We start from the raw sequence: 20,770 nt of genomic DNA on the forward strand, positions 1-20,770 counted from the left end.
GAGCGTGCTCACAGCTATCAGACCTTGTTCTTGCTTAAACACGTCTAGACCCACAAACCGTGGTCTTGATGGAGCTGTGAACACAGACCAAATCAACGAGTTACTCCAAAAGCACCGAAATGGAATCGCGGCAATCGACAAGCCGACGAAGAGGACTCCGCTCTCTCTTATACTGGAAACTCTCTTCTATTTCTTTCTCCCTAATCTCTTCCTACAAAGTGTGAGTTTGCTTTTTCTGTCCTTGCTGGCTGTGCCTCTGGATGTGTTTTTTCAAACTTTTCCCCATTTCTCTTCCCTTCGTTTCTGACTTCAACATCTCATTTTTTTCTGATATATTTTGCAATTCCGTCTCCTTATCCATCAAATTTGCCCCTCAAATGTTCAATGTTGTCTTTTGATTTCTTCAGTTCTTTTTCTAGTTCATATTCTCTTTGGCTTGGTAAGCTCTTCTCAAGCTTCATACGCAGCCCCTCATTCTCCTCCGAGATATCTTGCAATTTAGTTTCCTTCAAATTTCTCTGGTTGTTCAAATTTCTCTGGTAGATCTTTGGTTTGTTCAAATTTCTCTAGTAGGTCTCTAGGTTGTTCAAATTTCTCTGGTTGTTCAAATTTCTTTGGAAGTTTTGTTATTGTCTCATGCTATCTCCAATTAATCATTTATCTTGTTGTGTAATTGTGTTAATGCTATCAAAGTGCTCTTGCTTATTTTGCTTTTCATGGTGCTGCTACAGATGATGTAGAAAGGAGATGATGATGATGATGAAGGTTGCTTGTTGTTTTTTATGGTTGTGAAGAAAGATTTCAATGTTAAGTGAAATTTGATGAATGAATTCTGAGAAATTTTCAACTATACCAACTTTATTAGATCTGATCTCATTGAATTTCCAAGACCTCCTCCTCTGCAGAGAAATTTCAATTTTCTCTGGGTTGAACCCAAAGAAATTCTTTGGGAAGTTCATAATTTCTCTGGGTTAGAAGTAATTTTATTTGGGAGCGTTTTTAGAACCTTCTATCTATGACACAGTGAAAGCTTTCAACAACATTTGGTGGAGGATCAAACCCACGACAGAGAAATTGAAAATTTCTCTGGAGTCCATGAAAGGCTAAAGAAATTTCTCTGGCAATGTCCATGAAAGGCTAAGGAGGCCAGAGAAATTCAAAATTTCTCTTGACCAATTTTCTCTGACTTGAATTTTCTCTGGACCAATTTTCTCTAGCTTGAATTTTCTCTGGACCAATTTTCTCTGGATTGATGTTGAGGGACCTTAGACATCATGAAAATATTTGATGTCCTTTATACTATAAAATCATAATATCAATGACCTTAAAAAAAAATACCCCTAAAATTTTAATGCATTAAAAAGTTTTTATTGAGAAATTAAACACACACTATTATTATCAAAATATCCTTAGTGAGTAATTTAATATTTTAAATTTTAAAATGATATAACTTTTGATCTAAATATTATTTTTAATAAAATTAGTATTTTTAAAATTCTCTTATTAAGATCTATCAAATAAGATTGTTTATGAAATTATTTTTAAAAAATATTAAATAAATTAACGTCGATATTGACATAAAATTAATATTTTACTATAATTTACGATAAAATGTTATTGACTATTAGAGTAACACTTTACTATCTTATTGAATATGGAATTAGTAAAAAAAAATAGTATCAACTGAAGAAAGTTTTATGATTTCTTCCAAGTTCACAAATAAATCAACAAACAACAATTCAAATCACCAACGGGAAGAGGAAAAAAATAAAAAAATTAAAATAAACCAAGATAACACAAATTCAACAAACAAATCATAAAAAAACATTCCACAGCAATAAACTAGATATCCCCAATATGTTGCAAATGTTGGAGGAAATCATCAACTGAACAATGGATACCTTGAATTTTTTCAACGAAAAGCTTTCACTTTGATGCTTGGCGATGGTCAACAAGTTTGGAATAGTATTCCCGATGGTAAATTTATTCCTTGTGACCTAGATTTGATCATTGAACGATGGCCAACAATGATCATTGAACAGACTTTAACATTAATCGTCAATGAATCTGATTCAAATATCTAAAATATATTTTAAGGGCAAGATTGTTAAAAGAAAAAAGGAAAAAAAATATTAATATGCCACTCATGAAAATTCCGCTTCTTAATCAAGGAATTTAGGAAGTAAAATGTTTTGAATTATTTTTTACACACTAGCATATTGGGTTTTAGCTAAAATTTTCAATTTTATTTTATTACGAGAATCAAAAATAAATTTTATTTTGATTGTTGTGATTTACACAATATATTCGTTCCTATTTGATAACTATTTTGTTTTCCGTTTATATTTATAAAAATTTTAAAAATTGTCATAAAAATTTATTTGATAATTTTTTATTTTATTTAAAATGGTTGTCTCAGTTCATAAATTTGAGAAAAAAACACAAAAAAAAAAAAAAGAGTTTAGATTGGTTTTTAAACAAAATATTAAAATTTTGACTAACAATTTTGTTTTCAAATATTTTATTTTCAAATTATTTTTTAATTATTTTTTTTTTCAATTACAATATGTATGATCCCATTGTCATAAATAATAAAAAATAAATATAAATATTTTAGACATGAATAAACATATTTTTTAATTTATGTTTTTAAATTTTTTTAAACATTTTGTTCAAACCAAACGCGTTTGTAGTTTATGTTTTTCTAAAAATAAACAAAAACTAGTTTATAAAATTTTTGTAAACATAAACAAAAAATATAAATGTTACCAAACGATATATTTTGGACTTGTTTGGTTTATATCTCTAGATACAATTTATTAGAAATTTTTTAAAATTTTGTTTGTCTCAAATTTTCTAAAATTCTGTTTGTCTCAAATTTTTTGAATTTTTTTTCTAAAATCACTCTTTCTCTCATACATCATCAAACATTTTTTTTCTCTCATCTCTCTTTCTCAATATTTTTTTTCTCATACATATCTACTCAACTATAATAAAATATCAAATAATCCAAAACTCTCAAAATTTAAAACTATTTTTAAAATATACCATTAAACAAATTAAAAAAATTCTAAACTCTCTTCTCAATTTTATTTTATTTTTTTGAAAAAAAAAATCAACTCAAAACACAAATCAAGCACAGCCTTTATTTTTTCAGAAACATCTAAATCCAAACGCGGGCGAGGTCGAACAATCACGCGGACAAAGAAAGAAAAAGAAAATAAAGTGGAGAAGAGAAGAGAAGAGGAGGAGGGTTTCTTTTCTTATCGTTTTTGCGCTCTGATACTGGGCGAGAATGGACGAATCCGAACTATTAGATGATAGAACCCTTATCAATTTATAAGCGAATCGTGGTAGATTTCAAATACTTGTCATTTTCAATGTAGACCCCTCCATCTGTCTCTATATTTGTCTATCAATCGATACTTTTCAATTTATTTAATTAATTGGTGCGTTTGGGATTGGTTCAGAAATTGGGGGTTTTGCATTTGGAAATTCCGGTATATGATGCTTTGTTCTGCATTGAGAAGTCAGATACAGTCATGGCTTCGTGATTATGATAAGATTCAATACCTCGCTGTGATTTTCATTTACATTCAAGTACGTATCTACGCTCCTTCTTGTTTTAATTTCTTAAATTTATGTAATTGTTCTTGGACAAAGTTCAGTTTTTTTAATTTTTTTGCGGAGATTATACGATCTGGACCTTATTGATTACCCTATCGTTTTTTTCAAGGAAAAGAATATAATTTTACTATTTAAGATGAATATTGTTTTGTTTTTATTGCGTGGTGCAACTTTTAATTGATACTGTATGTATATATGCATGTTGGTGATAAGATTGGTTGTGCACTGATTGGATCTCTGGGAGCACTGTACAATGGAGTCTTGCTTATTCATTTGGCAATTGCATTGTTCGCTTTAGTTGCAATCGAGAGTAGCAGTCAGAGCCTTGGCCGAACCTATGCTGTTCTTCTCTTCTGCACAATTTTGCTCGACATCTTTTGGTTCATTCTCTTCACACATGAAATTTGGTGCGTTTGCTTATTTTTCGTCCTCATCCTGTCTTATTAACTTCTGATACATACTTACTCTAGTCAAGACATATACACATTTCATGTTGTTGACTATCTAAATTAAAGCAAAGGGAAAGACAGCGGAGAAGAACCATTTACAATAGTGCAAAATTTATTGGTGCTCGAGAAAGATTCCTGCTTGGGAATAGCATAGACGATAGTATTTCTAAGCTATTAATAATATGTGAAGCAGGAAGCAGTCTTTTAATGCCACATTTTGGGAACTTGCATTGTGGTTAACATAGTCAATCAAGATGTAGAAGCTGTGATTGGCTCACAAATGAAGGAAAATATTGTATATCTTCATTCAAGGAAAATATGTAGATTGGGAATCGCTTCTATTATGTGATGAGCATACTTGGCAACATAAGTGTTTCTTCATCTATTGATTATGCCAACAGTGTGAGTAATGGGTGGCATTACTTTTTTTCTCGATGGAGTACTTCATTTGAATGATGGGCAACATGGATTGTCTTTTAGAGGTCCCTGACCTGGAGTGTTCCTACATCCATTGATTAGTAAAATTAATTAGTTTTGAGAAAGATTTCTACTTGAGAGACAGTTGAAAAGAGGGGATTTTTTTTAGTTATTAGTAATATGTGAAGTAAGAAAGAAGCAGTCTTTAAGGCCACGTTTTTGGAGCTTGCACTGTGGTTATTATGGTCAACAAGTCTTGTTAGATTTTTTATTAAATATAAACAGGCTGCTAATGGTAGGATCAAGGTTTAAGTAACGGTGGCTGCTGCCGTTCTGGCTATGTTGGCACTGATGCAGTTTGCGGGGTATGATAACTGTAGCCTTTTTTCAGTTATTAGTAATATGTGAAGTAAGAAAGAAGCAGTCATTAAGGCCACATTTTTGGAACTCGACTGTGGTTATTATGGTCAAAAAGTCTTGGTAGATTTTCAATTAAACAAAAACAGGTTGCTAATGGTAGGATCAAGGTTTTAACTAATGTTGGCTGCTGCTGTTCTGGCTACGGTGGCACTGATGTAGTAGTGTGGTGTAACCACCGTAGCACAATGGTAGTGGAAACTGTTGGGTAACGCTGTTAACAAGAAACTTGCTGATCATTACAAAAGAAGCTTAAACAGGCTGCAAAGGGAAAATTCCCAGCAAATGAATTTTTTCTAACTACAAAGCAAGTTCCCAACACCTTAAAGAGTGCTCCTTACTTTACAGATTGCTAATTACTCAATAATACCCACATTTTCAATTGTCCTTGAAATAGGAGTTTTTCTTATGAACCAAATAATTTTGCTAAAGACATACTAGGATGCATCACGGCATATGCAGATATTTCTTATCTCCCTGGAATCTTTCACAATCAATTTTCTAGAGGGCCACTGAACACTATGTGAGATTTTATTTTTTTGGAATGTGAGATTTTATTTTTTTGGAATATATTAAGTTCCGATTGGGGGGGGGGGGGGGGGGGTTGCGGCGGCAAGCTATGAGAGATGGGAAGAAAAATGTTGGGGGAGAGGGATATCTTCGCGAACGCATGGAGAGAGTCTAATATGAAACATAATATCATCACCAATCATTTGGTCTATTAAATTTGGGTTGTATCTTTCAAATCATAATCCCCAAATCATCACAGTGAACTGTTAGTTACTGGCTTGGTTTTCTAGAAAGTCGAATATCTCACAATAGTGATTGGTAGGAGAAATTGCGTTCGATTCAGAATTCATTAAAGCATAGCATCCCATATCATCATAGTGAACTGTAAATTACTGGTTTTCGCAGTAATTTTGTGACAATTTCACAGTCACAGTAATGATTGGAAGAAGTGGCGTGAGGTTAGGGTCAAATCTAGAATTTTGACATTGTGGGGGTGAAAGCATTTGTAATTCCCAATCAAGAAAATTTATCAAAAATTTTAAAATATAATATCAATTTCTACCATCATAAAAAATTCAATAACATTACCATTAACTAAACATTCTTTATCAACACAATTAATCTTTCTCAATATATGTGATTAAGTAACTAGTTAAAAATCATCTTCCGTCCTGTTGCACAGTTTAGTCCTGACAAGTTTCATAGCTGAAAATGCACGTTCCAATGCACGTTCGAAACATGTAAAATTAACACCACATGAATCAATCTTTCAATGAGAGGATAACTAATTTCAATAAACACTATCAAATTTGATGAAATCATTTTTACGAATGTCATGTCAAACAGTTAACATATTCATTGCTAATGGGTGAACAGCATGATGAAACAATAAAACAAGGAGTATAAAAATTTAAATTGTGATGTATAGAAAAGACACAAGTGACTAGGACAAAAAACAAGAATAGTAACAAGCAAGGACATTAAAGATTCAAATCCTCTAATTGTCTCTTGTGCTAGAATTGGGAAAAGATTGTCTCTTTCCAATAAAGATTTTTTGTTGGAGAGCTATTCAAGACAAATTTGTTACTGGAGATATTCTTCGTAAAATGAATGTTTTGTTAAATTTTATTAATGAAAATGTTCTTTTTATTTCAGTGGTGAGATATTTTTCTTAAAATGACAATATTTTCAAATAGATTGGACCAAAAACAGGCAAGGTTATTGAATTAATCAAAGTGAAAACAGCTCTTTAGGTTAAATCATTGTATTTTATTTTAAATACAAGAATAGAAGCAAATCATGAAAATATATATAATACATATACATATATTGCACACATATTAAATAGAAAAGGTCCCAAGGCAAAAAAAAAAAAAAAAAACACAATTGGGGGCTAATATTTGATAAAACTCAATTGGAAAACTAATTTTAAAATCTTATCATATAGTTTATTGGGGGTGCAAACCCCTATAGTTATGAAGGATGCGAACTCCTATAAATTTGAGGGCTAAGAAGCACGACCACAGACGTGGACATAGACACGGTGATTTCTAAAAACATGACAATAAAAAAATTGTTTTTTTATATATTTGTTATTTTGCTAATATGTAGATTAACACTAATTCAATATTTAAAAAAAAAATGAATTTTCACTTCTTTTTTTTTTTTTCACGCGTCTCCTAAATGCAATTAATTAAATAAAAGGACATGCTGTGTGGCGATCAATCCTTGCGTGGGATGATATAGTTCATAGAAACACTCTTGCTCATGTTTGTGTGCAACAATTTCATGTAAGGAATTATTTTGTTTCTCAAATCTTAACCAAGGCTTGACATTTGGACTTGCCAAAAACACACTACTGATGTTGGACCTTTTGGATTGCAAGTTACATTTTTGCATTGAGTGGATGAAAGACTACTCTTTCCCAGAATTTTTCAAATTGAAGAAAATCTTAGTGAGATTTTGGTGTTTTCCCATAAAATTTCATCAATAAATTATTATTACAATTATGATAAAAATTGTTTATTAACAATCACCATTGTGTTGCCTTTCCTAGTTGTTCTGTTTTGACTCAAAGCATAATTAAGGACTTCAAGATATGTTCTTACAATTGATGTTCTAATAATGTTGATATGATGAAGATGCCCCTAAAATCCCATTTTAAGTCTCGTGGATGTTGTTATAAATTTAAGAAGTAAGGACACTTTTAAGAAGGTGACATGTCTGTGTTGGACACATATCGAACGTCAACATTCCTCAGGCACTACACTTCTAAAAAGGTGACATGTCTGTGTCGGAGACATGTCGAATGTCAACATTCCTCAGACACTCATGGACACATGTTCGATACTCTTTTTCCATGTAAAAAATCTTAATTTTGGACACGTGTTTGACACTCATTTTTGCAACGTGTCCGTCACTTCTTGGCCATGTTTATCACTATAAAATAAAAACGAGGCCAACACTTACTGGACATTTGCTAATATATGATTCTCAAAGTTTAAGAATTTGACATAAATATCTTATATCCCCAAAAAATGTATAATGATTAAGAATAATTTTGTATAAGATTCACATAAAATTAAATGAAAAATGATAAAATAAAATATGTAGTAGTTGATGTCTAAGAAGGATGAGGCAAATGTCTCAGTTATATATGTTTGCTATAGTCTAAAAGTTTATGCAAGAGAATTAGATACAATATTTGCATTGTATAAAGAAATTATTTAATTTTGTAAATATTATGTTATGCACATAGATAACTACATAACAAGATATAATTATTTTTGGTGTGTTCGAACCGTGTCTGTGTCCTACTTTTTTGGAATTTTTCATGTAGACGTATCCATGTTGTGTCGTATCCATGTCCCATGTCCTTGTCTATGCTTCATAGGTTATAGAAACTGGTGAAATATATGCCTGAGATTTTTCTGGTCTACAAAGGAAGTTTTGTGAGAGATTGAACTATGTCTTCACTTAGTAGGGTGAGGTAGGGGGAACCCACTAAATAATTTATAGGAAAGATGGAAGAAAATAAAACATACTACCAACCATGGTTTAAGAAGAAATTGAAGGAAGCTTTATTAGGTTGATGCAAATGAGCATGCAAACATTTCAAATGTTTTTTGATATGCAACTTCAGAGGTTGAGATTCTAACTAACCATGAAATTATTAAAGATAATGCATATGCATATACTGAAAGGTCTTTATTTAATAATTACACCCAGTATTGTGATTATTATTGCAATTTTTTTTTTTTTTTTTTTGGTTGTGTTTCTGAGAAAGCTTTATTTGTGTATGCAGGAACATGTCTTCTGTGATGTATGGGGCTTTTGTTATCTTTTCAGTGAAAATCACATTATCCATGCAAATCATTGGGTTCTTCGTGAGGTTATTGTCCTCATCATTATGGGTTCAGATGTACAGATTGGGTGTTTCATATGTAGACAGTTCAGCTCCTCGAGAAACTGATTTTGATATGAGAAATAGTTTTCTAAGTCCTGCAACTCCTGCTATAAATAGACATTCCTCTGACTGCGATGACGTTTTAGGAGGCTCTATATATGATCCAGCATATTACTTTTCTCTCTTTGAAGATGGTCCAGGCAATGGTCATTCATGTGGGGTACAGTTTCCTTCTCTCACGCCTCAAATTACTATTGCTTTTTACTATTTTTTGCGCCATTTAAAAAAAAAATCATTTATATGACAAAATGTGATCATATGAGTTTGTACCTGCCAGTTTGTATATTAACAACAATTATCAGATAACATGCTTGTTCTAAAAAATTTAGTTTACATCTGTTCTGAAAAAATGGGGGAAAAAAAGAGGTTAGAAATATGTTTGGTAGAATTGTTTTTGAATAATATTTCTGAGAAATTTTCTAGAAACAACCCATTTCTACGAAACAATTTTTTGTTATTTAAAATGATGCAAAAAAGAAAAATGATTTTGTTTTCAACTTAGCATTGTTTCGTTTTTTCTTTTCAAAAAAACTAACTTAAGGTTTGAAACTGCATTTGTTAAGCTCTTACATGTTTGTTACCTATAGTGCTAGGAAGGATGGCTACGCCTCCTATCGCACTATACACGTGCCAAACCCATGTTGGACATATGTCCAAACACGTCTTATGAGTTCTTCTATTATTAAAATACAAAAATTGATTCGTACTAATCCTTTTTTTTTTTTTTTAAATATTTGAAGCCCTAAATCCTTTGCAACTTCCCCTTTAAATATTTGAAACCCTAAATCCTTGAGGCTTCTAAAAATAAGTCATTAGGGTGTTATATTGTTCGAACTTATTTTGCAACATATATCCATGGAAAATGAATCGTTTGTTATTATTGCTAGACACTAAATAAATTTTATTTTATTTATTATCTAAACGAAGCATAAAAGGTTGTAAGAAATAATGTATAGAGAAAGAGAGAGAATAAATTGTATGTATTATTATTGATTGATATTTTGATTTTTATTACAATGATTCATGATTCCTATATATAGAAGAAGGTGAGTGTGTAGTAGGTAAGTAGTAGGTGAAGTGGAGGTGGTAGTGGTGTAGTGGGTTAGGTTTAGTGGAGTAGGTGAGGTGGTAGTGGTGTAGTGGGTTAGGTTTAGTGGAGTAGGTGAGGTGGTAGTGGTGTCGTGGGTTAGGTTTAGTGGAGTAGGTTTAAGTGGGTGAAGTAGGTGGAGAGTAGGTGGATTTTAACAGCCCCCCGCAAACTCAAGGGGGATAGGAACTAACCAACTTGAGTTTGGAGAGAGTAACAAAACAAGAAAATACATAAAAATAAAAGAGGATAGGTGACACTGTATGGTCGTGTCAGACCATTGGTGAAGACACTGTATGGTGGTGTCATAACGTTGTAGAGGACACTGTATGGTGGTGTCATAACGTTGTAGATGACACTGTATGGGGGTGTCATAACGTGGTAGAGGACACTGTATGGTGGTGTCAGACCGATGTAGAAGACAGTTTATGGGGTCATGTCGGACCGTTGTAGCAGACAATGTGGTGACAGTTGTTGTGACAGTTTACGGAGTCTTGCTGGACCCTTGTAGAAACTAACCGGAATCAATGTCGGGACAGTTTACAGAGTCTTGTCGGACCCTTGTAGAAACTAACCGGAATCTATGTCGGGACAGTTTACAGAGTCTTGTCGGACCCATAAAGGAGCTAACCGGAATCAATGTCAGGACAGTTTACAGAGTCTTGTCGGACCCTTGTAGAAACTAACCGGAATCAATGTCGGGACAGTTTACAGAGTCTTGTCGGACCCCTAAAAAGTCGCACCCTCAAAAGGTGTGCCCAATCTTTCAAAAGGCGTGCCATCAAAAGGCGTGCCCAATCCATAAAAAGGCGTGCCATCAAAAGGTGTGCCCAATTCATCAAAAGGTGTGCCGGACATGATGGCGAGGCACGTGAGTGCCTTGGTTGGCGCGCCCGTTTGTCGTCTGTCGGCAAGTGGCGCGCGAGGCGCGGATCGGCCCTGGCTATTTAAACCAAGGTTGAGGCAAAGGCTGAGGCAGACAAAAAACTTCTGAAAATCCTCTGAAAAAACTCTTCGTTGTGCTGAGAGAGAGAGTCTGTAACACTCTGTTGCGAGAGATATTCTGTAACACTCTGTTGCCCAGAAAATGGCCTCGTCTTCCCGGAGTCTGCTCACTCTCTTTCCAGACCTCAACGAGTCAACAAGAGAGAAAACTGGTGCGGTGGCACTGGAACCTCAACCAAGCGCCCCGGAGTTTGCTCCGTTGAACTTTCCGATGCGGTCGGTGGAGCAAAAAATGGCAGTGCAAACGGATGTGGAGGCTAATCAGTATACTTTGAAAGCATGTGTGGAGTCCATGACGGCGGTCACAAACTTGTCGCACCGGCTGCAGAGTAGGACAAATGAGGTGCAGCAATTAAACTCCCAGCTGGCTCTGCTCCAACGCATGTATAAGGATGCGCGAGCAGAGATAAGTGTGCTAAAGGCGGAAAACAAGGAGCTGAAGCGGAAGGCCAGTTTTATGTTCCGATTTGGAGGGCCGCCATATGCTGCAGTGGAGGAGCAGGGAGTAGTGATCATGCCCAGTGGAGTGGGAAACACGGAGGCAACACCGGCAAGGGCCGCCCAAGACGGTGGCAAGAAGAAAAGACCGGCGGAATAGGCGAGAAGAAAAATCCCACTGTTCCGATTTGTGTTGGTTGTGTTTTGTTTTGTTTTGTGTTTTTTTATTTTTATTTTTTTTATTTTTTTTTTTATTTTTATGGTGTAAAATGCTGATCGGGGTTGATCCCCGGCATGAAGAAATGACAAGTTTGTAAAATGTTTTTTTTTTTTTTTTTTTTTTGTTTTGTTTTTGTTTTGGGAGTGTTTTGTTGAAAAAATAAAAATAAAATGAAAGAAAACAAGGGAGAAAGAAAATAGATAAAAAATATTTATAGATGGATTATATGAAAAACATCAGTGCGATTGTTTCAAAATAAAGTGGGGTATTTAAAAAAGAGGAAAAGTGACTTGGAAAAAATAAATAAAAATAAGTGATTTTTGAAATCAAATGGAGGAAAGAGAGGGACAAACCCATGTGATAAAGTGGAGAGAGAGTCGGTGAGTGGGGTGCAAAAGGTGAAGGAGAAATAATGGATTGAAAATGGTTTGGGTCAAAAGTGGACACTGTTAGTGGGGAACATGAGTGCATTGATTATTTGATATAATAATAATAATAATAAAAATAAAAAGTTAGAACAGTTGGAGAGAATGAGTGGAGTATGGTAAGGGTTTCATCCAAAGCCAAAATTCCTGCAGCGAATCAGTTCGCAAATCCTAGTATGAGCTTTTTCTCTTTCCAGGCTTATTCATGAATTTCCTGGTGATTTCAAGAGCCTCTGGTGGCATTGTGGCTGAGAACACCCCAACCTGAATTTTGGGTGGCAGCAACTGGAAAATATCATAGATCTGATTTTTAAAAACCTCGTGACAGCATTTCATCAGCTTCATCCAAGACAAACATTTTGATGTAAACAGGGCGAAGTGATTGTCTCCGCAACATGTCAAACACACGACCAGGAGTACCAACAACAACATGAACCCCACTGGAGAGAATGCGCTGATCTTCGCGCACACTAGTCCCTCCAACACAAGCATGAACCTTCACACTTTGCTGGGCAAGTTCAAGAGTGGGTGGAAGAACCAAAGCTTGGCACTCAACCAAGCTATAATCTAGCTGCTGCAGAATTCCAGAGCAGAATGTTGCAGTGTTTCCAGTTCCAGACTGTCTCGTCATATGAGGTGAAGAATTCTTCTCCATCAGCCTCACACATGACTACAGTTGCACAAATCTTTGTTGATTTTATCAGCGGAATAGGTTGAGGTCCGGCGGGCGGCTAAGGTGAGGTTGCCGCCCGCCGGGGAAGCGAAAATACTAGGTTTTAAACCAGCTCTGTATTTTGGTAATATGACCTGTAAGAGTTTCTTTTTTTTTTTTTTTTATGTAGTCTATCCAAACAAGATTGGAGAGATATCACAATATTTTCTTTTCTTTTCTCTCCAGCTTAACTAAACAAGAGGGGGGAGAAATCCTAATCTTAGCAAAGTCTTTTCTTTTCTTTCCTAGGTATCCAAACATAGTGTTAAAGTTTAAGAGTCCTGATTTTTTTTCGGGTTGCAATCCAGCTCATTATTACCTTAGAAATTATTTTAATTAAATTTAGTTCTATTCGGTCATATTATTGTGGGCTGAGTTTTAGAAGGCTAATTTGAGTCTTTAGGGTTTTAGACAATCTACATGGAGGGCCCTTGGTGTAGAATAAGATCACTGCTGAATGAAAGGTTTTTCTTGGTTATGGAATGAATGTGAAATTTTTCTGTTAGTTTGGGTTGGGATCTGAAACAGCCCTTGTGGCATAGAGTTTCCTTTGCTCTCTTTCTGTAAATTATTTTTCTTGATTGTGAATTTCTGCTCCAGAGCTGTTCTCAGCACCTTTTGCCCCAAAATCTGAACTGAAAGGTGTTAGTTTCACTTTTCTTAAAACCCTAAGGCAATTCATATATTTCAGTCTCATATTGTGATATATCCTCAAGACCTACAAAACTTGAGGTTCTTTTGGCCCTTTTTCAGGGTTGAGGCTCTCCTATAACTGTTTCTATAATGTATGTGTGTTTTCATTACACTCTTTTTATCTGTTTGTAGGGTTGCAATCATGGCATTGGTCAAGGAGGGTCTACATCTGCTGATGACGGGGCTTTTCTACTGAAGCCATCCGAAGGAAGATATTCTCAGGTTATAAAGGTAACTTGGCGATATTAACCTCTTATTTCTATGAACTCTAATCATAGTAGTATTCAGTATTGTGTTTTATTTTTACTCCTAGAAACTTGTGTCAAAAGTAACACTAGTAAACATCACAGGCAAACAATATGGAATTTTGCTTTGATAACATGATGTGGTCATTCTGTTGTACAGAAATTGAGTTCCATTTTGGTGCTGGAAGGGTTATTCATGTTTCTGGCACAGCTTGATGGTTAGGATAAATATTTTAGTTAGAGTTTGTGTAGTTAAGCATGGTAGTATTGGCTGACTTTGTTTTGATGGAATATGGATGCCCATTTCAAATTGAGGATCAAGTAAAAAACAAGCCAATGATACTTTCTTTGAAAACAGTTATTCATGTCAATTTCAAGAATTCCACTCCATATTTCAGAGTAAAGATTTTCAGAATTTGGAGTCTGTTGTGTCGTATTGCATACATATTTCTAATAATCTTTGATTATCTGAAACTGCAGAAGAATATGGTCCTACCCCCCTCTCTCTCTCTCTCTCTCTCTCCAATTTCTTCTTCAACCAGAAAGACATCTTTTCCCGCTTTAAATATGGAGACAACTGTTGATCTCTTGGATTAAGAGAGCAATTATTTCATTTAATATTTTGTTTCTTGTTCTCTAAGCAATGGGCCCTGGCTTAGGCTTCTAAGGATAGATTTCATGTTTGTAAGGGCTAGGGTGTTCCTGCATTAGGGATAGGGGCATTCTCTGTAAGCAATGAGCTGCACCTGCTTTCAGGCACTACGGAAAAATGGGCAAGGGGCATTGCGTCGGTGATCAGGTGCAATGAAAAATTGGGAAGGGTCCCTGCACTTTCCTAGACGACCGTGGGTAAAGAAGTTAGACCAGAGTTGTTGGTTTAAATTAGCAACTTGGTATATTTGTACACTAGCAAGTAAGACTGGTATTAGTAGATACCATGATAAGAAGGAAAATTAATATAGCATGTTTACAAGAAACTAAACAGAGAGGTGAAAAAGCAAAGGAAATACTGGGTATAAAATTTATTGTAATGGTAAAGATAAATATAAATATAGAAATGATGTGAGAATAATTGTATTTAAATCTAAACATCTCAAGGATGAGGTAGTTACAGTCACAAAAAGAGGAGACATAATAATGCTAATTAAACTTGTAATGGAGAAAGTATAATTAATGTAATTAGTGCCTATGCACCCCAAATAGATAGGAAGAATATATTAAAGAACAATTTTGAAACCCAAAGGGTTGGCCTGATGGCAAGGTCTTGGGTCTTGATGCTCCCTCCAAAGTTTAGGGATCGAAACCTATTAGGTGCTAACAATTCCTTGGAGCCATCGGACTAGGAAAAAAAAAACCTTTGAATTAACCGTGGTGCACTTGCGGGAAACTCCTTGCTAAGGGCTAGTGCACCCCTGGAGATTAGTTGGACTTTGATTCGGACACTCCAGTGCCAATTAAAAAAAAAAAGAACAATTTTGGGATCATCTAAATGAGTAATGCAACAAATACCTGTAGGAGAAAAGATAATATGTAGAGAGTGCAATGGGCAAAAATATAAGCAAGGGTACAATAGGATACATGATAGATATTGTTTTAGTGACCAAAATGAGGCCAGGCAGAGAGGGCATCTTTAATTTCACAATAGCATTTGTGGGGTGGATTTGGCCTTCACATATTTGCATAATGACAAAATATTGATTTCAGTTTTTTCCCTTGCTTTAACTGTGTGGATTGCCCAAAAAGTACATTCAATTTAATCCTCTGTTGGATGAGGGTCAAGGGTAGATTGGGTGTAGACCTAAACTTTGACATGATATGCATAAAGTGGTTGTCCTCATATTCAAACTCACCACCTCGAGTTGATAGGTTGAGTTTTAACCATTGAATTTAACCAATGGTCCTGTGTATAAAATGCGTGGATTAACAGGTTTGAGCAACATGAATTTTCCCACTAAATTACTGATATTGCTAAACTCCTTTTTTTTCTTTTCCGATCCGCATATTGCTAAGCTCTATCAAGTTTTAGTTCTCTTTATTTATTTTTTTCAATAAGCTTCTCTTTTGCAGGATGAGAATGTAATAAGCAAGTTTCAGAGTGTTTGAATTGGAGCATTTTGTTGGTGAAGTCTTTTTTTTCTAGTTTTCAAACATTATTTCTATACTCTCAATTCAGCCAGGTATGAAAGTGAGCTTTGTACAGTCAGTCACTCAGTTGTGGCATTCTTTCCGGGAGAAAAGAAAAGAAAAGATGCTGATCCCAAAACCGTAAAAGGAGAACCTCATGTCTTGTCCTCCTCCTCTTGACATCTAAGGATTGTGATGATGTCGAAGTTTTTTGCTATATGTGGATGCAGTACTGTCAATTGTCAATCTACAACAATGTAACATTACTGCTAGACTCTCTGAAGGTTTGTGAGCTTGGGGGTTTCCACTTGAACAGTAGACAAACTCTTAGCTCGCTCACTCACTCACTCACTCACATTGATGGATATGTGAGTGGCATTGGCATTGACCTGTTGGCTGCTCACAACACAACACAAGCAATGCAGTTTTGGTTCATAATTGGTGTTCCTGTCTGTTAGTTGGCTTGGGTTGGCTTGGCTGTAGTAGGTTAAGTTAGCATGGTCAACATAGTTGGTTCCTATTTCATTATTATATATGTATTTTCAGGATATTAGAGTTTGCTAGGGATGAGTAATTGAGTTAATATTGTAGGAGTAGACATTCTTATGGGATGATTTTTGAATATTGGAATTATAATTTATCTAGAAATAATCTGGAAAGGTGATTGGTATGTATATAGCTAATTCAGTTGCTTCCTGGAGTATATTAAAAAAGATTAGCCTTGGTAAACTGACCATATGTATGGCAACAGCTTAAAAAATACATCTTTTTCTCAACTTTTTTGGCCTCTAGTAAAAAAAAAAATTAATAATAATAATTTAAATTTGTGACAATTTTTTACTTTTACAGTCTTTTTAGTCTAGAAGAATCTAAAAATTTTAAAATAAGAAGTCAATTTTTTTCCTTCTTTTTTGTTTTTTAGTTTTATTTTTTATTTGAGTAAGTTATACTTTGCTCTCCTAAAGTTTCAGTCATTTCTTACTTTGCCTCTTTAAGTTTTAATTTTTTTCATTTTGGCCCTATATATTTGTAATATTTCTCATTTTAATCCTAAACTAACTTCCATCTAAAAAATTAACAGAATTTGTTACATTATCTACACATCAGTTCCGTGTGTGATGTAAAAAATCCATTAAAGATGTAAAAAACAAAAAAATATGGAATTTTGTTTGTCTTTAATGAATTTTTTTTTTTAATTTATTCATAAATATTATTACATTATAGATGCATTTAGATTAGATGTATTTAAAAAAATAAAAATAAATTAAATTAAATATATATATATATATAAACTAAAGATGAAAAAAAGACGATAGTAAATTTTTTATTTCAAAATTAATAATACATATTTTGAATTAATATATGTTCATTTTTTTTCCTGAGTCTTTTGTGTTCACCCAGCGGTAACGCTCTACTTGATTAGAAAGAAAATTTGATAAAAAGTGAAACTAAAAGGAAATGAAGTGAAAGAAAAGAAATAGAAAAGAAAATATATTTTCTTTCAAACATTTGATTAAGATGAAAATTTTATAAGAAAAGATAGAAAAATTTAAAATTTTGGTTATGGATAACTCACACATTCAATTTTTATTATATTTTTTGCAAGAAATAAAAAATTAGTTATAATGCTAATATGAGTGGAATTGGGGATGCTGCTACACGGGCTGCGCAGCAGCAACTACTGTGCAACGAAATGGGCCTATTTTGATAATTCAAACCGTTCATATTTTGAAATACATTAAGTAAAACATTCCTGAAAAAAATCAAATTAATTGGATATTGTTTACACATTCATCCACTCACATTTATATTCATTTTAATACTTTAAATCATAATTATTTTTTATTTTTATAGATACAGATTTACCTATAAATAAATAAGAATAATTAGTTATAAGCCCACGCAACAACATCCCCAATTCCAATATGAGTTGTACAAAAAAAATTAATTTTTTTTATACATTCCACCACTTTGCTAAACAAATTCATAAAAACTAATTTTTTTTCTCTCTTTCTTTTACTTTTTACCTATTTCATTCTAAACAAACTAAGGCTAGGTTTGGCATAATTTAAAAAAATTAAAAAGTCCACTATCTTATTTAAGTAATGTCATTTTATTTAAGTCATATTATTTTTTTACCATATCACTTCAAACTCAATCTATATTTTACAAAATGTCAAAAAATACATTTATGGGTAAATTACACTGACACCCCAATGAGATTTATGTTTATTACAATTTCTCCCATCACCTTTTGAAAATTACATCTCCCCCATGAGATTTAAAGTTTCATTACAGATTCCCCCTTTCAGTAATTTAATTTTTTTAAATACTAATTTTGCCCTCGTTGGGTAAGTTACATTGACACCCTTCATATTTTATAAATTACAATCCCCTCCCTAAGGTTAAAAGTAGCATTACCAATTGGCCCCTTGGTTAGTATTAGTTGGAAAAAAAAAATCATTGAAAAAAAAAATTAATTGGAAAAAAAATTAATTGAAAAAAAATTTTGTTAGTAAAATTTTTAAATTTCTATTTAAAAATCAACGTAAGCTCATATTTTGAATTTACGTTTTTTTTTCTCAAATTTACAAACTGAGACAACCATTTATAAACCAAAAAAATTATCAAATAAGTTTTTATGATAGTTTTTAAAATTTTTGTAAATATAAATTGAAAATTGAAAACGAAATGATTACCAAACAGGCTTGATGATAAGAATGTCGTAAAATTAACAAATAATTAAATAAGTTACTAATGTAAAAAATGACTTGTTAAAAGATTCTTAGGTGATGTATGGTTTGATTATTAGAAAAAAAAATTTAAAATTAAAAATTAATTTGGTTAAGAATAAAAAATAAAAAATAATTATCATTTTTATATAATTTTTATCTTTCGAGTGGTTAGAAATAATTTTTTACAAATTAAATTGAAACAGCCATACGTATGTATATAACTTGTCTAAAAATTAAAATGATAATTATTTTTTACCCTTAAATGATAATTATTTTTTATTTCTTAACCAAATTAATTTTAATTTTTTTTAAAAAAAAATTCTAAAAATCAAACCATACATAGACTAAGAACCTTTTGATAAGTCATTTCTTATGTTGGTAACTTATTTAAAAATTTTAAAAACTATTATAAAAATTTGTTTGATAATTTTTTTGATTTATAAATGGTTGTTTCAGTTTGTAAATTTGAGAAAAAAACGTAAATTCAAAAAATGAGCTTACGTTGGTTTTTAAATAGAAATTTAAAAACTTTAGTAACAAATTTTTTTTTCAAATAATTTTTTTTCCAATTAATTTTTTTACAATGAATTTTTTTTCCAACTAATACTAACCAAGGGGACAATTGGTAATGCTACTTTAAACATTAACGAGGGGATTGTAATTTCTAAAATGTGAGGAGTGTCAATGTAATTTACCCAATGAAGGCAAAATTGGTATTTAAAAAAATTAAATTGCTAAAAAAGGAATCTGTAATAAAATTTTAAATTTCATAAGAGGTGATGTAATTTTCAAAAGATGGGAAGAAAACTATAATAAATATAAATATCAAGAAATATTAGTATAATTTACTCAATATTTATTTATATCATTTCAAACCAACAGTGTAAGAGGGCATCATCGCTTGTTCATTAGGTAGGGTTGCTTTTCGTATAACCCGCCGTCACCTCCACCTATATATATATAATAGATATAGATATTCAAAAAATGCAACCAAGGGCGGTGGGTTTAGGGTAGAGTACGTAGTCCTGCGGATAGAGGGAGAACATCCTCAGCTGATTGTTGATGACACTTGATTGGTTGCAGAGATATGTAATCTTCTACTGCGCCTAATATTGCAATTCCTTGATTGGATTCCAATAATTTTGAGTGAATCAAAGGATCTATCGTTGGGCCATATTCAATACTTTATATGTATCTACAGAATGAGAATTTATCGGTGGTGACAAGGTAGATACATACATTCATAGTTTTATTTATACCTAAATTTTTTTTTTATAAAACTTTGGTGGCCGTGATGTTGTAGGATGATGAAATAAATCAGACGGATTCCCAATGATTTCTCTTATTTTAAAAAGAGATGATATCACAATCTGCTGCTGACTCTTCATCAGTGCCCCAATCTCTATTTATTTGTAAAGATTATAGTATTATACATTTCAATTTGTATTTTTAATATTTATTCCGACTTTGATTCGAAGAACAAGAAAGGAAAGGCCGGTGATGTGATTACAAATATTTGCTACTCTTGAGTGAGTTTTGTTTCAAAACCCCCCCTGATGATTCCTATCCACCAAGATCTCTGAGGCCTCTTTTCTTCTATATCAGTATTTATTTTGTTATATATATATATTTTTTTTTGTTAGCACTAGTGTGTGATTTGGAAATCATAAGAGTCAAATATGATGAATATGAAAAAAATATAGAGTGAACCTACGAGTCTCAAATAATCTATCAATTTTTTTATCAAACAGAATATGTGGGACCTGTATACATATGGGTTTATATGAGTTTTACGATAAAAAATTTGATAAATTATTTGAGATCCATAATATTTTTCAAAAATATGTTGGTAAGGTTGAAGGCCCCATTAATTGCCTGTCATGATCCGTGGGGAAGGAAGGAGGAACTGAGCATATAATAACAGAGTAGAGAAGAAGCGTATTGTATATTCTAGCGGTGAATGCTTTATCACCTCTATGTTGGTTTTTCAAAATATTTCAAGCTTCTTTTAGCAATCTCAAAATTTAATCTTAACTCACTTGCAAATGATGCTGGATGTCAAGATGTTGCAGTTTTTTGCAATGCAAACTGGTGTATAGGGTTTTTGTTAACAAAATGCTCAAATGAAATTTTACCTAAACATGGAAAAGATTAAACTCAAGACCTCTTAGCACTATTCAAAGAGTAATGTTAAATATCC

The 20,770-nt window shown here is 32.9% G+C and overlaps 1 protein-coding gene, 1 long non-coding RNA gene and 2 other non-coding genes across 7 annotated transcripts; all 4 read left to right on the plus strand.

The window, feature by feature from the left end:
* The first annotated feature begins 3,107 nt into the window (after nucleotides 1-3,107).
* LOC114266551 (uncharacterized) lies at nucleotides 3,108-16,509 on the plus strand. 4 transcript variants are annotated; one of them, XM_082897624.1, is made up of 6 exons: nucleotides 3,108-3,382; nucleotides 3,471-3,600; nucleotides 3,841-4,034; nucleotides 8,725-9,046; nucleotides 13,599-13,697; nucleotides 15,779-16,509. In XM_082897624.1, the coding sequence occupies exons 1-6, from the start codon at nucleotides 3,318-3,320 to the stop codon at nucleotides 15,812-15,814; spliced, it is 846 nt and encodes a 281-aa protein (XP_082753750.1). In that variant the 5' UTR covers nucleotides 3,108-3,317; the 3' UTR covers nucleotides 15,815-16,509. The 4 variants fall into 4 exon arrangements, with proteins under 4 accessions (XP_082753750.1, XP_082753752.1, XP_082753751.1 ...); XM_082897626.1 differs by having other exon boundaries at nucleotides 3,118-3,353; XM_082897625.1 differs by having other exon boundaries at nucleotides 3,123-3,353; nucleotides 15,885-16,509.
* On the plus strand, nucleotides 9,910-10,218 carry LOC145804072 (uncharacterized). Its single transcript, XR_014345662.1, has 2 exons — nucleotides 9,910-10,034; nucleotides 10,077-10,218. It is a non-coding gene; the product is annotated as an uncharacterized LOC145804072 (long non-coding RNA).
* A 3,359-nt stretch (nucleotides 16,510-19,868) lies between the features above and the next one.
* LOC114266607 (small nucleolar RNA R12) lies at nucleotides 19,869-19,955 on the plus strand. The gene has a single exon (XR_003630695.1). It is a non-coding gene; the product is annotated as a small nucleolar RNA R12 (small nucleolar RNA).
* A 107-nt stretch (nucleotides 19,956-20,062) lies between these two features.
* Nucleotides 20,063-20,157, plus strand: LOC114266606 (small nucleolar RNA SNORD24). The gene has a single exon (XR_003630694.1). It is a non-coding gene; the product is annotated as a small nucleolar RNA SNORD24 (small nucleolar RNA).
* Nucleotides 20,158-20,770: the final 613 nt, after the last annotated feature.

This window comes from Camellia sinensis, chromosome 12 (assembly GCF_055761805.1).
Source record: "Camellia sinensis isolate YWXY chromosome 12, ASM5576180v1, whole genome shotgun sequence".
In the NCBI taxonomy this organism is placed as follows: domain Eukaryota; kingdom Viridiplantae; phylum Streptophyta; class Magnoliopsida; order Ericales; family Theaceae; genus Camellia; species Camellia sinensis.